General features: G+C 56.9%; 1 protein-coding gene across 1 annotated transcript; it reads left to right on the top strand.

Moving 5' to 3' along the window:
- The first annotated feature begins 955 nt into the window (after positions 1-955).
- Positions 956-3,277, top strand: LOC136528245 (acyl transferase 10-like). The gene is made up of 2 exons (XM_066521176.1): positions 956-1,562; positions 2,054-3,277. Exons 1-2 carry the CDS (start codon positions 1,044-1,046, stop codon positions 2,891-2,893), a joined length of 1,359 nt encoding a protein of 452 aa, XP_066377273.1. The 5' UTR covers positions 956-1,043; the 3' UTR covers positions 2,894-3,277.
- Positions 3,278-16,129: the final 12,852 nt, after the last annotated feature.

The raw sequence follows: 16,129 nt of genomic DNA, 5'->3' as shown, positions 1-16,129 counted from the left end.
AACTATTCGTCTCACAAATTAGTCGTAAACTATGTAATTAGTTATTTTTAGTTTATATTTAATACTCCATGTATATGTCAAATATTTGATGGTATAGAAAGTAAAACCTGCATCGAATTGATAGAGAATAGGTCCCAAACTAAGGTAAATAGCCTGATGTGTGATAATGATGATATAGTTAATTTATGTGTAGACGCCACCAATAGCAGCTACACCTATGGAGATATTTGAAGTTTATTTCCTCGAATGGAGCGGAGAGGATTCCTTGATTCAGAAGATTATTGGTCTCGTAGTAGTCCATCATTTTAGGTTCGAGGTTGGAGCAACAGAGACATACTTCCTCGGTCCCAAAATAAATGCATATATTTCCTGAGGGCGTGTACAACCTATAGATAGAGGGTCTGTCTCTACGTGCCTCGAATATATCATACACACAAGTATAAAAACCGGTCATACAACCCACAGACGAGGTTTTGCCTCTAAGCTATTTAATACCATGTATGTAGCTAAAATCAACTATAAATAAATATTTGTATACCATTGTGTGGCTATTTGATAGAAAATGTATCAAAGTTAAATAAGAGCAATATAATTACAATATTTTTGTAAGCCAAAGACTCCAATTCAAAACTTCTTGCTCTAATAATGCTACCTAATTGGATGCACCCATGCTTGGAACAGATTTCAATAGGTGCGGTGCAAATTGCGGTGGCAGGACAAACTTAAGTACTTGACACATGGCAAGTCAAATTAATGGAGGCTGCACTATGTGCATTTGAAAAATACTTGAGTTGTAGGCGCAACATCTCCACACCTTTTATAGTCAACAAATAATCTGGAACATACGAGTATAGCAGTATAAAGTAAAAGTGTGCCAAGAAGTTGGCGCCCAACTACCGTGCTGGACTGCTGGCCCTATAAAAACCCTGCGCCGCTCGCTCTATGCTCCCCCACCCCCACCGAGAACCTGTCGTCGCCTACGCGACGCGCCAACGCCAAGCCGGCGACATCTAGCAGACAACAAGAGACAAAACCACAGAGCCATGGGCATCTTCACGGTGACCAGGCTGTCCGAGGGGCCGGTGCGGCCGTCCGCCGACACGCCGTCGGAGACGTTGCCCCTGGCCTGGGTCGACCGGTACCCGACGCACCGCGGCCTCGTCGAGTCCACGCACATCTACTGCTCCGACGACGTCGCGAAGATGCTGCTTCCGCCGGCGCCGGCCGCGGGAGCAGCAGAGGCCGACGACGCACTGGCGCCGACGAAGAAGGAGGTGACTACCAAGCTGAAGTCCCCGGCCGCGGTGGTGCGCGGCGCGCTGGCGGACGCGCTGGTGCACTACTACCCGTTCGCGGGTCGGATCGTGGAGGACGTGCCGGGGCGCCCCGCCGTGCTATGCTCTGCCGAGGGCGTCTACTTCGTGGAGGCCGCCGCCAACTGCACCCTCGCCGACGTCAACTTCCTGGAGCGGCCGCTGCTCCTCGCCAAGGAGCAGCTCGTGCCGTGCCCGACGCCGGAGCTCTGGCCCGTCGAGCCGCACAACAGCCTCGCCATGATACAGGTGCGCGTGCGCTGGATCTACTTACTTGCCCACTTCGGGCTGTAAGTACATATTTCCCTCGGCGAATGAGGAGATGTGAGAGAAGCAGCAGTTTGATCAGACCCGTATAAAACACACCAAACTTTCGTGCAAAGCCAACTGCATGCATGATTGAAACAGGAGCAAATATGCAACCATGAGTTGCACTGTCCTAAACAGCTGTCACAAATTAAGGACCGTGTACTTTCACAAATATATTTTCGATGACAAGATTTAACATAGTAGTATTATTACATAGTATTTGCATGGCTTTGAACAAAAGCAAAACCTGACAATAATGTTCGATTTGGAGGTCAACTGGTAGATCTACAGCTACTCTTTGTTTCTACATCAAGTTGAACATGAACCTATGACTAACCACTAGTACTAGTAATAGAACATTAACAATTACCTCATCAGCTGGTGACGGTCATATACGCAGCATTGAGAACTTTTCAAGTCGTTATTTTCAGGTCACGACCTTCACCTGCGGCGGCTTCGTGGTGGGCCTGCGCACCAACCACGCGGTGGCGGACGGCACGGGCGCGGCGCAGTTCCTGAACGCCGTCGGCGACCTCGCCCGCGGGCTGCCGGAGCCCCGCGTGAAGCCCATCTGGGGCCGGGACCGCTTCCCCGACCCGGACATCAAGCCCGGCCCGCTCCCGGAGCTGCCGGTGCTGGCGCTGGAGTACATCGCGTTCGACTTCCCCACCGCGTACCTGGACAAGCTCAAGTCGCAGTACGCGGCGTACACGGGCGGCAAGATCTGCTCGGGCTTCGACATCGTCATCGCCAAGCTGTGGCAGTGCCGGACGCGTACCATCATCGACGCCGCCGGCGCCGGCGCCGACGTCAGGCTCTGCTTCTTCGCCAGCGTGCGCCACGTGCTGAAGCTGGAGCCGGGCTACTACGGCAACGCCATCTTCCCCGTCAAGGTGCAGGCGCCGGCGGAGAAGGTGGCCGGCTCGTCGGTGGTCGAGCTTGTGGGAATGGTCCGGGAGGCGAAGCGGCGGATGGCCGAGGAGTGCCTGAGCTGGGCCGAGGGCCGCACCGGAGGACTCGACCCGTTCCAGATGACCTTCAACTACGAGTCCGTGTACGTGTCGGACTGGAGCAAGCTCGGGTTCGCCGACGTGGACTACGGGTACGGCGCGCCGGTGTCCGCCGGTCCGCTGGTGAACTGCGACCTCATCGCGTCGGTCATCGTCATGAGGGCGCCCGCGCCGCTCGCCGGCACGCGGCTTCTCGCCAGCTGCGTCACCAAGGAGCACGCCGACGACTTCGCCCGCAGGATGCGCGAGGACCTCGTCTGATACGCTATACGAGAGCGCGTGCGAGCATGAATGAAGATGAAGGAACCCTGCCGCTGTACCTACTACGTGTGAAGTGTGATCAGAGCTATACGTTGTGGACGCTGCTAAAGGTATTGTATTGCTGCTGTCTGGATCGCAACTAGTAGATGGCACTACGTGTACGTGTGGGTATACAAACAAATTTCTCATGGAGTGTTGAGTGGTGAGTGACTGACGATGCAGCGTCAGTTAGTAGCGTTGACGGGAAAAAAAAACACTCCATGAAAATTTGTTCGTACGACTCGTACACTTTGCTAGACTTTCTTGTCTGGTTGGTGCAAAAGTCAGTTACACCTGATATTGTATTTGAGTGGATGTATATAAAGTGTAACAATAATCCATATCATTTCGATTGCACGTGTACTCATATGTACCCGCATATATGCGTGCACTACTTAATTATTAACAAGCTGAATAATAGTGTCTGTTTCATTTTTTTCCGAAAGAAAAACATAACGATAATGGTAAGCCACGGTCTTCCGTCCGGACACGGGTCCGTAGGAGCGGGCCCATCTCTCCTAAACCAAAAAAAAAAGAATCCCCACTCGCTCATCCTTCAGCCTGTTCGTTTGGCTGTGGCTTGTCGTAAACGATTATAAATTTTCAGCCGGAATAGTATTTTTCTCTCACACAAACCAGCCAGCAGTACTTCTTCACGAACCAGCAACGATACGAACCAGCCAACTGAATAGGCTGCTTATCCGTCAGGCGCCCGACGCAGCAGCATGGCCGCTCATTCATTCACGCTCCTTCCCCCACCACGTGCTCGTCGGCTGCCGCGCCGTGCCTCACCGCCCCGCGCCGCGCGCCCGTCTCAGACACCTATGCCGCTCGCTCCCTCGCTATCCGTCTATCCGTCTCCCATCGCCATCGCACACGCCACTGACCCCGCCATGGCCGCTAGGGTGCATGTGCCATGGCACCTCATGTCTTCCCCGGCCGAGCCAAGGGCACCAACAAGCACGGCCAGACCTTTCCCTCCCCTTTATTGCATATGTATGTTTCAAGAGCTTTAGGGGTTTCACATGTATGTTACAATTATTTTATATTTATGTTGTAAATGTAGATCGCAGGATGTTGCAAGTTTTTCAGAGGTGTCGGTGTTTTGGACTCGCGAGCCCTCAACCAACTAGTAAAAATGTACTGCATGCCCCTAATTCCGGATGGTGATGCAAAGAGACACAAGGTTTATACTGGTTCAGGCAATAGGTGCCCTACGTCCAGTCTGAGAGATCGATCTTATATTCCTTGCACCGAAGTGCTTGTAGTAGGGGGTTACAAGCAGGGCGAGAGAGGGAGCTAGTCCTAGGTCTCTGCGTGGAGCGGTGTGAGTTGCTTGAGATGTTGATCTCAGGTAGCGGGGAAGCGCGTGTGTTACAGAGTGTCACTTGCGCGAGTGAGTGAGTTTGTCTATGCCTGAGTGCATGTGAGCGTCGTGAGTTCGTGAGCTCCTGTCCATAGAAACGGCCCTGGTCTCTCTCTTTTATAGTTGAAGGGAGGACAGGGGTGATACATGGGGTTGCTACGTAGCGTTGTGCGAACAGAGGCGGCATGTCCAAGCCCTGTAGCCTGTCACTGTGGCGGTATGGTTGACGGAGTGGTCCTGTCCTTAATGTGCTGGAGCAACGCGCCAGTCACACCCGATCCTATGCGATGTGAGAGCTCCAGTGATAGCTTGACACAGGGCATGGCGGGCGACGTGCCGGTCGCTGTGTGTTGACCGCATAAAGAGCCGAGGCTCAGTTGGTGCCGAGGTCGAGCCATCGTGGGGGGCTCGGTGGGCACAAATCCCGAGGTTGCCGAGGCCCTGAAGTGGATTGCCGAGGCTTGGAGGGAGCAGTCAGTTCTGTACACTGATTCCGAGGCTATAGTGACCCGGACTTGACTCCCCACGTCGCGTTGTTCCTGGAGCAGGGGTTAGGTAGCACAGTGTAGTGCGGGCGCCGGTTGTGGGCACAATACCGAGCACAGTGGCCGGTAACCCCTGCCCTGTCCTGTCCCGGATGGTATGGTGTTGATGCGACTTCCCGTCTCATCGGCCGCTCTGCTGTGTCGAGCCGTCGTCCGGCTAATGTCGCGGGTGTGGTTGGTCGCATTAATTGGACGCGATGCTCTGTTGGGGAGATCGGTCGAGGCAGAGGCGACGGGGTTATTGCCGAGCCGGCCTCGAGCGAGACGGAGAATCGGCATCTCGTCCGAGGCTTTACGCGCGGGGCCTCGAGCGAGACGGAGAATCGGTTCCCCGTCCGAGGCCTTTCATGCGAGGCCTCGAGCGAGGCGAAAAATCGGTAGACCGTCCGAGGCCTTTCGTGCGAGGCCACAAGCGAGGCGGAGATTCGGTAGGCCGTCCGAGGCCTCTCATGCGAGGCCTCAATCGAGGCGGAGAGTCGGTGGCCTCGGACAAGGCCGGGGATTAGCCAATAGTTGTCTCTTGGCTTTGATTTTGACAGGGTCTAAGCGATTTTTTTCGGTTTTCGCATAGGGGACTCCTTTTTATGGTACCCGACAGTAGCCCCCGAGCCTCAGGGAGAGTGTGAGCGCTCTCCCTAAGGTTTTGACGAGACTCGGCTCACGGCAGCTCCTGGCGGGATAGTGTTTCGTACTCAAGGCCTCGGTGGGTGCGCACGAGCGCACCCGCCGGGTGTAGCCCCCGAGGCCCTAGAGGAGTGGATTTATTCCTCCAGGGGCTTTTCTTACGTCGTGCGAGGGGTTTTATTGCGTTTGCCGAGCCGATGAGTGCGAGTTTGGGTCGCTGAGTCTTTGGCATGGTTGCAGGAAGAGCCCCCGAGCCTCTGCACAGAGCAAAAGGGCGATCAGGAGCTTCCCTGTCTTTTTTGTGCGGCCCTCACATATCCTTTTCGTTCGGAAGGAGGGGTGGAGGATGCCATGCTATCCTCGGTGGGCGCGAGCAGTGACACCTTCGGTGAGCTGTTATCGGGTAAGTCCGAGTGGAGGCCCGTGCCCCATTCGACAGGGGTCGGCTAGCGGTCCAGAGACGCACTCCAAAAGTACCAGAGGGCTTCTCTAGTGGGTCCTAGGGCTGTTCGATTGGCCCTGGGGGCTCGATGCCTCCCTACGGTGGGATCCCATTCGGAGACCTCCCTACTGGTCTCGGACACGACTTAAGGCATCCCAAGCGTTCGCTTGCTTGGGCCTCGGCCATGTACGGGCTCGCCCTTAGTCGTCCCTGACTCTGTTCGTCCTGGGGCGGCTGTCGAAACCTTTGGGGGCCCAGCCTTCGAACCCCTGGACCGTAACGGGCTTGGTGCCCTTTATCGCATTTTTCCCTACGAGTTTGGCTTGCTTGTCTTCGTCCTGGGTGCAGGAAGAGCCCCCGAGCCTCCGCACAGAGTGAGAGAGTGGTCAGGTGTTCCCCTGGCTTTTTGTGCGACCCTCGCGCATCCTTTTCGTTCGGAAGGAGGGGTTGTTTGCCAAGCCCTTGGGTGTGAGCCTGGGTCGCTGGGTCTCGGCAAGGTTGTAGGAAGAGCCCTCTAGCCTCTGCATGGAGCGAGAGGGCGGTCAGGAGTTCCCCTGGCTTTTTGTGCGACCCTCGCGCATCCTTTTTGTTCGGAAGAAGGGGTTGTTTGTCGAGCCCTCGGGTGCGAGCCTGGGTCGCTGGGTCTCGGCAAGGTTGCAGGAAGAGCCCCCTAGCCTCTACACAGAGCGAGAGGGCGGTCAAGAGTTCCCCTGGCATTTTGTGCGACCCTCGCGCATCCTTTTCGTTTGAAAGGAGGGGTTGTTTTCTGAGCCCTCGAGTGCGAGCCTGGGTTGCTGGGTCTCGGCAAGGTTACAGGAAGAGCCCCCGAGCCTCTGCATGGAGCGAGAGGGCGGTCAGGAGTTCCCCTGGCTTTTTGTGCGACCCTCGTGCATCCTTTTCGTTCAGAAGGAGGGGTGGAATATGCTAGGCTACCCTCGGTGGGCGCAAGCGGTGACACTTTCAATGAGCTGTTATCGGGTAAGTCCGAGTGGAGGCCCGTGCCCCATTCGATAGGGGTCGGCTAGCAGTCCAGAGATGCACTCCAAAAGTACCAGAGGGCTTCTCTAGTGGGTCCCAGGGCCGTTCGATGGGCCCTGGTGGCTCGATGCCTCCCTACGGTGGGATCCCATTCGGAGACCTCCCTGCCGGTCTCAGACACGACCTAGGGCGTCCCAAGCATTCGCTTGCTTGGGCCTCGGCCATGTATGGGCTCGCCCATAGTTGTCCCTGACTCTATTGCCCTGGGGCGGCTGTCGAAACCCTCGGGCCTAGCCTTCGAACCCCTAGACCGAAACGGGCTCGGTGCCCAGTTCCTTCGTCTGAAAGGAATCGGGTGGGGGATATTCCCCTCCCGTCGGCTGACAACGGCAGGCGCGCCTTTTGAGGCGGTTTTCTTGGGGAGGCGGAATGGCGCCTGCCGCTGCTATGGTCAGATGCGACGCTATGTCAGCGGATGGGACATAACTGTTCACATGATTAATATGGAAAAGGTGGGTGCATGGGCAGGAAAATCGGATCTGGATTAATTGTATCAGATTCGAGGGAAACTTCCCTGATTTCGTCACCCGTCTGCTTCGCCCCCTTCCTGCATAAATACGCAACAAGCCTCGCCCCTCCCCTCCTTACCTTGCCTGCATTTGCCTTTGCCACCCTTGAGCCATTGCTTAGGAACAGAGAGCGCCAGGGAGAAGAAGGGAGAAGGGCGAGGGAGAGAGAGAGAGAGAGCGGGAGAGGCAGAGCGAGGTTTACCACCGTAGCCACATTCCCCACCGTGCAATGGCTGGCGGCCCCATCATCCTCCCGGTGGATCCTTGGGGTCTGTCCGACGTGTTCATGGAGACGCTGCAGTCGCTCGTCGACGGTGGCCTTCTCCGTCCGGTTATCGACCTCGACAGGCCAGAGTGGATGGCTCCGTCGGGCGAGCCGGAGCCGAGGCCATGCGATGGGTACATCGTGAGCTTCGTGTCTTTTCACGAGTGCGGTCTCGGCCTCTCGGCAGACCAGTTCATGTGGGCGCTCCGGCATTATTATGGTGTGGAGCTTCACAACTTCAACCCCAACTCTATCGCGCAGGCAACCATCTTCGTCACCGTCTACGAAGGGTACTTGGGCATTGCCCCCCATTGGGAGTTGTGGCTCCTTCTCTTCCGGGCGGGGCATACCACCAAGCCGGCGGGCACGACGGGCACAAGGAAGGCGATGAGGGCCGGCGGCTGCACTCTCCAAGTGCGCCAAGACCGGCAGCACCTTTACATCCTGGCCCAGCTCACGTCAACTAATCGCCGCTAGTACACCAGTTGGTTCTACCTCCGCAACGACGACGGCAGGCTTCCCCCTTACACCAGGTGGGTCGTGGAGAGCCTACCGGAGAAGTGGAGGTACAGCGTCCCATTGGTTGACCAGCCCAAGTTGCAGCTGCTCCTGGAGGGACTGGAGAGGTTGCATGGCCATGGCCTCACGGCGGCTATGGTTGTGGCGACCTTCCACCACCGGAGGGTGCTACCACTAATGGATCGGCGGTGGCGCATATTCAACATGAGACCGGATGAGCCGATCGAGGGCATCTGGATGTCCGCCGTCCCCCTCTCCGACGTGGAGATTCTATGGCGGGTGAGGGAGACAGTGGAGGGGTGACTGAAGAGCGGTGGTCTGACCCCTATTGCGATGCGCCCGTCATGGGGGTACCTCTCTCTGGTAAGTCACACGCTGCTGCGGCCCCCGAGGCCTCCTTGTTCCTCACCATTTTCTGGTCCCTTATTTGTGTTCACCGTCCCCGTAAGGGATGAGGGACGTGCGAGCCTTCCCACCGCCCATTCCTAAGGACGCAGAGCGGCGGGCGGTGAACCGGGCACACGCCGAGGCACAGAAGAAGCGGAAGGACGCCATGGAGGCAAAGCGCAAGAGGAAGATCCTCAAGCGCGAGGAGCTGGAGAAGCACCGCCGGCAGTAGAGGCAGGACGGTCTCCTAGTGGAGGCATCTCCGTCGCTGTCACTGTCGACGGATTCTTCGGGCAGAGATGATGAGAGCAAGATGGGGCGGGGTCCCCTGGACCACCTCCCTGACGTTGGGGGGACAGCGCTCGGGGCATCAGCGAGTAGCCTAGCTCTTCCAAGAGGAGGAGAAGGGGACTCCTTGTGGTCAGCGACCGCCTGCCCCGAGGCCGAGGCCGACACGCCCGAGGCAAGGGCGTTAGAGAAGCGCGCCGTCAGCCCGGTGGTCTCGACGGTAGAGGTGGAGCGAGCGGCGGTGGGGGCGATGAAACCTCCCCCGCAGAGGGTCGAGGGGGCACCGGAGTTCGGCGAGGACCAGTTGGCACCGGTAGATATGGAGGCCGTGCTACCGCTGTCGCCACCGCCATTGCAGAGGAGGGTCGCAGTGCCAAAGCGGTTGCATCCCCGCTCGAGGTAAGTGTTTTGTCAGTGGAGTTGCAGTACCTCCCGCTCATCCCTTGGCCGCATGCTGACCTTGTGAATTTGTACCTTCAGCCGAAAGTGTCACGTGGAAGTGCCCACCCTAGCGCCACGTAAGGCACTCAAGGTGAGCGCCGGCTCCACCGCCATACAGCGTGGCGCGGCCTCGCCCAGGGCCGACCCGAAGGAGTCGGGTGCCCAAGGAGAGGCGGCCGAGGCAGCCATGGAGTAAGTGGAGGAGGAGCAGCCTACGCCCTGCGAGGCTAAGGCCCGCGAGTCGGCTGGAGCCGAGGCGCCTTCAGTCGCCGAGGCCACTAAGACCGAGGCCTCCTGGGCCTCTGAGGCCGAGGCGACGAAGGCCGGGGTGCCTAGGACCACTGAGGCCACGGTGGCGGAGGCCGGAGCCCCTAGGACCACCGAGGCTGGGGCGGTGGAGGCCGGCATGAGCACGGCGAAGCTGGCGGCCCAAGAAGTGGAGACAGAGGTGAGGCAAGCTTCAATACTACCCCCGATCTAAGGCCCACCGCCGCCGCAGGAGAGCGCCCGGGAAGTGGAGGTCCATTCAATCTCCTCCAACGATACTTCCTGGGAGAAGGAGGTGGTGGATGCCGAGGTGGCCAGCACCGTGGAGTAGCCTACTCTTACCTCTGGCGATGGAAGCTCAGCCCTCGTGTGGGTACAACCCGAGTCCCACGGGTGGGATCATCCGCGTGTCTTGTGGCGGAGCCAGGACGACCCTGAGGGGAAGCCTCTGTTGGCCCTTGAGGATGCAGCCGAGGGAGGCGCTAGGACACCTTTGAGCAATACCGCCAGCTAGCAGAGCGGTCGCTGTGGACAGCGCTGTCCGTCATGGCTGACGATCTGCCTGGCGTTGCCCAGGTACGCGTCTTCTTTTCTCATGCAGAGTCATCTTTTTTTTGAGTTTTTTTGTAGTGCATGACCCCTGTTCTGCCTATCTAGGAGCTTGAGACCCAATCCCTCGGGAAGTCATTATTCCTCTGACGAGAGAGGGACGTCTGGGACTAGCTCCAGCGGTAGAAGGGCTTGCTCGTCGACGCCAACGAGCTTCTGTCAGCACAGAGTGCAGAGGTGGAGGACCTCCGCCTTCGCTGTGCCAATATGAAGGCCGAGGCAGCCATGGCTTAGGAGCAGGTCGCCCCTTTGGTGGCATGGGTCAAGGAGCTGGAGGAGGAACTGACCCGCGTGGTCGGCGATCAGGACACCTTTAGGTCCTGGGCTGAAGAAGCGACGGCCTCTGCCAAGGCCCTCGCTAGGCAGCTGGGGGTGGAGCAGGGTGCACACCTACTGACAAAAGGTGCCCTGGCAGAGGCCCTCAAGGTGGCCAAGGCTTCCTAGACCGAGGCTGTGGTCTAGAAGGGAAAGGTCGAGGGTGAGTCCTGTTCCCCTTGTTTTATTTGTTTTCCTTGTGTTCGACCCCTAACTCCCTGGTGTGATGCAGAGCTAGAGAAAGAGGCTTCTAGGGTGGCCGAGGCTTCTCGGGTCGAGGTCCAGGGCTGGAAGGAGAAAGCTAAGGCCTCTCGGGTCGAGGTCCAGCGCTGGAAAGAGAAAGTCGAGGGTGAGTCCTTTGCCCCTGTTTGGCTTATCTTCTTTCGCGCCTAACCCCATCCTGCTTGTCCCGGTGCAGGGTTGGAGAAGGAGGCTTCCTGGGTAGCTGAGGCTTCCATCGTGGTGCAGGTGGTGCTCAAGGCTGAGATCAAGGGGCACAACACGTTGTGGAGCGCCGCCCGTACCGCTTGCGAGGCCCTGGAGGTTGAGGGGGTCCAATCGAGCAGCTCCCTTGGGAGCCGTTTGATCGCGTTGAGCGGCCAAGTGCGTGAGCGACTTCAAGGGGAGCTGCACACGGGCGTCAAGCACGCCCTGGCCATTGTTGCCTCACACTACGTCGGCGTCGACCTCGAGGCCGTTAGCGATGGCTACGTCCTGGCCGAGGATGACGAGGAGGCCGATGAGGAGGTCGCGAAGCTGATGGAGGCGGCTGAGGGCCCCAGCACGGTGCTGGCCAAGCTGTTCGAAGAGGAGGTGGTCCCTCCCACGCCGTCCGCCGATGCAGGACACCCTGAGCCTTGACCTAGGCCCAAGAGGCTATGTAAATAAATTAGGGATTACGTTACTGTATCATAACGCTGGTGGCCGTCGAGGCCTTTTTTAAAGTACTCATGCGTCTATGCTTCTTAATCATTTTTTATTGTATTTCCGAGCCTCTAGCCTCTGTCTCGTCTCTGAACATATTTCTTGCAAAAAACTTCCTCGGAGCCTAAGCTGCCCCTCGGGCAAAAGGTGGTGAGGGAGTGCCATAGCCCGAAGGCGTAGGCCGTCTCGTGACTCAGCTGGCCTTTTGGCCTTGAGACAGTCTTTCGGTCCTTAGGTTTTTTACAATCGATTTGTCAGAGCGCGCTTGAGAGTTTGGCGTAGAAATTTTTTCGAAAAACGACTAAAAAATAGTGCGTGGGACTTAGGGGGGAGTCCCCCCTTCTAGCCCCCGAGGGAGGCTCGGTTCTGTAGAGGCAGAGCCATGTCTTTTTGAGCCTTGTAGTGGGCACCTCTGCAGTGGCAGAGCCGAGTCTCCCTAATGGAGTTATCGTATCGCTGAGGCCCTTGATGGGCCCGGGGGTTTCTCGAAAGATTAGAACAACTAAAGAACGCTTCTTAATTGTATTTCGAGAAACAATATATACAATGCTTGGAAATTTAAGGGTAAAAGCGATGTAGCTGTTCTATGTTCCAAGCGTTGGTGAGGATTTCGCCCTTCTCGTTGGCTAGCTTGTAGGTCCCGTGCTTCGGCACTTGGGCGACGATGTACGGTCCCTCCCATGGTGGGGTCAGCTTGTGGTGGCCCTTGTTGCTCTACCTTAGCCTCAGCACCAGGTCGCCCACTTTCAGGTCTCGGCTTCGAATGTGCCGGGCTTGATAGCGTCATAGGGCTTGTTGGTACTTGGCCGAATATAGCAGCACAACGTCTCAGGCTTCCTCCAGTTGGTCGAGGGCGTCTTCGTGGGCGGTGCGGTTACTTTGCACGTTGTAGGCCTATAGCCTCAGGGAACCATATTCCAAGTCAGTGGGGAGGACGGCCTCGGCTCCATAGATCAGGAAGAACGGTGTGAATCCCATGGCTCGGCTCGGGGTGTTCCTCAGGCTCCAGATGACCGATGGGAGTTCGGCAAGCCATTTCTTGCCAAATTTCTTCAACCGGTTGTATATTCTTGGCTTCAGGACTTGTAGGATCATGCCGTTGGCACGCTCTACTTGGCCGTTTGTCCTAGGATGTCCTACGGCCAACCAGGCCACATGGATGTGATGGTTGTCGTAGAACGTCAGGAACTTGTGGCCGGTGAATTGTGTCCCGTTGTCGGTGATGATGGTATTTGGAACCCCGAACCTGTGGATGATATCGATGAAGAACAACACCGCTTGCTCGGACATGATTCGATTGATCGGACGAGCCTCGATCCACTTGGAGAACTTATCGATTGCTACCAGCAGATGGGTGAAGCCCTCAAGGGCCTTCTATAGAGGCCCAACCATGTCGAGCCCCCACACGGCAAATGGCCATGTGATGGGGATGGTTTGGAGGGCTTGGGCCGGGAGATGCATCTGTCGTGTGTAGTACTGGCATCCCTCATAGGAGCATACGAGCTTGGTGGCGTCAGCAACAGCCATTGGCCAGTAGAACCCTTGGTGAAAAGCGTTTCCGACGAGCGTCCGAGGCGTTGCATGGTGCCCGCAGGCTCCCATGTGCAAGTCCCAAAGTAGGGCTCGACCTGCCTTGGTGGTGATGCATCATTGGAGGACGCCAGATGGGCTTCGCCTGTACAACTCACCGTTGCTGAGGATGTAAGTCTTGGCTTGGCGAGCAAGCCGTCGAGCTTTGGTCTTGTCTACGGGAAGCTCTCCTCGGATGAGGCAATCAAGGAACGGGACTCGCCAGTCTGTGCCCTGGTTGGCCTCGGGAGGCTCCGTGTTGACTTCCATGACCTTGGGCTCAGCCGAAGGAGTCTCAGCGATAGAGGGGGCCTCGAGCCCTGCGGTGGGCTCGACCGGTGGGCCCTCTTCTGCTGCTAAGGCGTAGTCGATAGAAGGCTTGTGGAGGTCTCTAGCGAAGACGTTCGAAGGGACCGGGGCCCATGCCGATGCCATCTTTGCCAGTTCATCCATGGCCTCGTTGAATTTACGCACGGCATGGTTGAGCTCGAGTCCGTCAAACTTGTCCTCAAGGCGACGTACCAGTTTGTAGTATGCCTCTATTTTGGGGTCATGGCAGTTTGACTCCTTCATTACTTGATCGACAACGAGCTGAGAATCGCCCCGTATGTCGAGACGCCGTACTCCAAGTTTGATGGCGATCTACAAGCCATTGACGAGGGCTTCGTACTCGGCTGTGTTGTTGGAGGCGATGAAGTGGAGCCGAATCATGTAGCGCATGTGCACTTCGAGGGGTGAGATGAAGAGCAGACCCACGCCCGCCTCGGTCTTCATCAGGGACCCGTCGAAGTACATGGTCTAGTATTCCGCCTGGACTTGAGCAGGTGGCAGTTGTGTGTCGGTCCACTCAGCCACGAAATCGGCCAAGACCTAAGATTTGATTGCTTTCTAAGGCACAAAAGATAGGGCTTCCACCATGAGTTCGATGGCCCACTTGGCTATCCTACCCGAGGCCTCCCGGTTATGGATTATCTCTCCTAGGGGGAAAGATGACACCATGGTCACCGGGTGGGACTCAAAGTAGTGACGCAGCTTGCGTCGAGCCAAGACTACGGCGTAGATCAGTTTTTGGATGTGGGGGTAGCGTGTCTTAGTCTCGTAGAGCACTTTGCTGATGAAGTAAACAGGTCGTTGGATGGGTAGGGCATGCCCCTCTTCCTGCCTCTCGACTACCATGGCCGTGCTGACCACTTGGGTCATTGCGGTGACGTAGAGTAAGAGGGCTTCACCTTCGGTCGGTGGTATCAGGATGGGAGGATTGGTGAGTAGTGCTTTGAGCTTGACGAGGGCTTCTTCGGCCTCAGGAGTCTAAGAAAAGTGTTCGGATTTCCTCAAGAGGTGGTACAGAGGCAAGCCTTTTTCGCCAAGGCGCGAGATGAAGTGGCTCAGGGCCGCAAGGCATCCCATGACCCTCTGTACTCCCTTGAGGTCTCGAATTGGTCCCATGTCGGTCACGGCTGAGACCTTCTCTAGGTTGGCCTTGATGCCGCGTTCCGAGTCTATGAACCCCAAGAGCATGCCTCGGGGGACCCCGAAGACACACTTCTCAGGGTTGAGCTTGATGCCCTTCTCTCTAAGGCATCTGAAGGCTATTTCTAGGTCATCGACGAGATTGCTGGCCTTCCTGAACTTGACCATGATGTCATCCATGTAGGCCTCGACAGTCCACCCGATGTGTTCACTAGACTTGGGTCATGCACCACTGGTATGTGGCCCCTACGTTTCTGAGGCCGAACGGCATAGTCACATAGCAGTACATGCCGAATGGTGTGATGAAAGAAGTCGCAAGCTGGTTGGACTCTTTCATCTTGATTTGATGATAACCGGAATACGCATCAAAGAAGGATAGGGTTTCGCATCCCGCAGTGGAGTCAATGATTTGGTCGATTCGAGGTAATGGGAAAGGGACTTTTGGACATGCTTTATTCAAACTAGTGTAGTCCACACACATTCTCCACTTACCATTTTCTTCTTAACTAATATAGGATTAGCTAACCACTCTGGATGGGACACTTCCTTGATGAATCCAGCCGCCAAAAGCTTCTGCACCTCCTCGCCAATGGCCCTACGCTTTTCCTCATCGAATCAGCGTAGGCGCTGCTTCACCGATCTAGAGCCAGCCCGGATATCCAAGGCGTGCTCGGTGACCTCCCTTGGTATGCCCGGCATGTCTGAGGGACTCCACGCGAACATATCGGCATTCGCGCGGAGAAAGTCGACAAGCACGACTTCCTATTTGCTGTCAAGGGTGGCGCTGATCCTCAGCGCCCGGTCGTTGGAGCCGGTGGGATCGACCGGGACGAGCTTGATGGCTTCCGTGGGCTCGAAAGTCCTGGCACGACGCTTGGAGTCAGGCGCCTTGTCACCAAGCCGGTCGTGGTTGACGATGAGGGTCTCGGCTTCCATGAGAGCCTTGGCATACTCGATGCATTCGACGTCGCAGTCATATGCATGCTCGTACATGGACTCGACCGTGATGATGCCATTGGGACCCGGCATCTTGACCTTGAGGTAGGTGTAGTTGGGGACCGCCATGAACTTGGTGTAGCACGGCCACCCCAGGATGGCGTGGTAGGTCCCTTTGAACCCAACCACTTCGAAGGTGAGGACCTCCTTGTGGTAGTTGGAGGGAGTACCAAAGCAAACGGGCAAGTCGATGCGCCCGAGGGGTCGCGTGCGTTTCCCTGGCACGATGCCTTGAAAAGGCACGGCATCACCCCGGAGCTGTGACTGGTCGAGCTCCAGGAGCTCTAGGGTGTTGGCGTAGAGGATGTTGAGGTCGCTGCCGCCGTCCATCAACACCTTAGTGAGCCGGGTGTTGCCGATGATGGGGTCAACGACAAGTGGGTACTGCCCGGGGTTCAGAACATAATTGGGGTGGTCATCCCGATCAAAGGTGATCACCTCCCGAGACCAGTTGAGGTACCGGGGAGCGGCCACCTTCACCGAGAAGACCTCCCAGCGCTCCCTCTTCTGCTGGCGCGCCGTGAGGCATGTTGAAGGCCCACCGAAGATCATGAAGGTGTTATGCACCTCGGGGAACCCGTCATCCTTGTCGTCGTCCCTATCGCTGGCGCCCCTCTTCTTGG

This window comes from Miscanthus floridulus, chromosome 19 (assembly GCF_019320115.1).
Source record: "Miscanthus floridulus cultivar M001 chromosome 19, ASM1932011v1, whole genome shotgun sequence".
NCBI classification, from domain to species: domain Eukaryota; kingdom Viridiplantae; phylum Streptophyta; class Magnoliopsida; order Poales; family Poaceae; genus Miscanthus; species Miscanthus floridulus.
The sequence above is the reverse complement of the archived record's forward strand: the minus strand, read 5'-3'. Positions and strand labels throughout refer to the sequence as shown.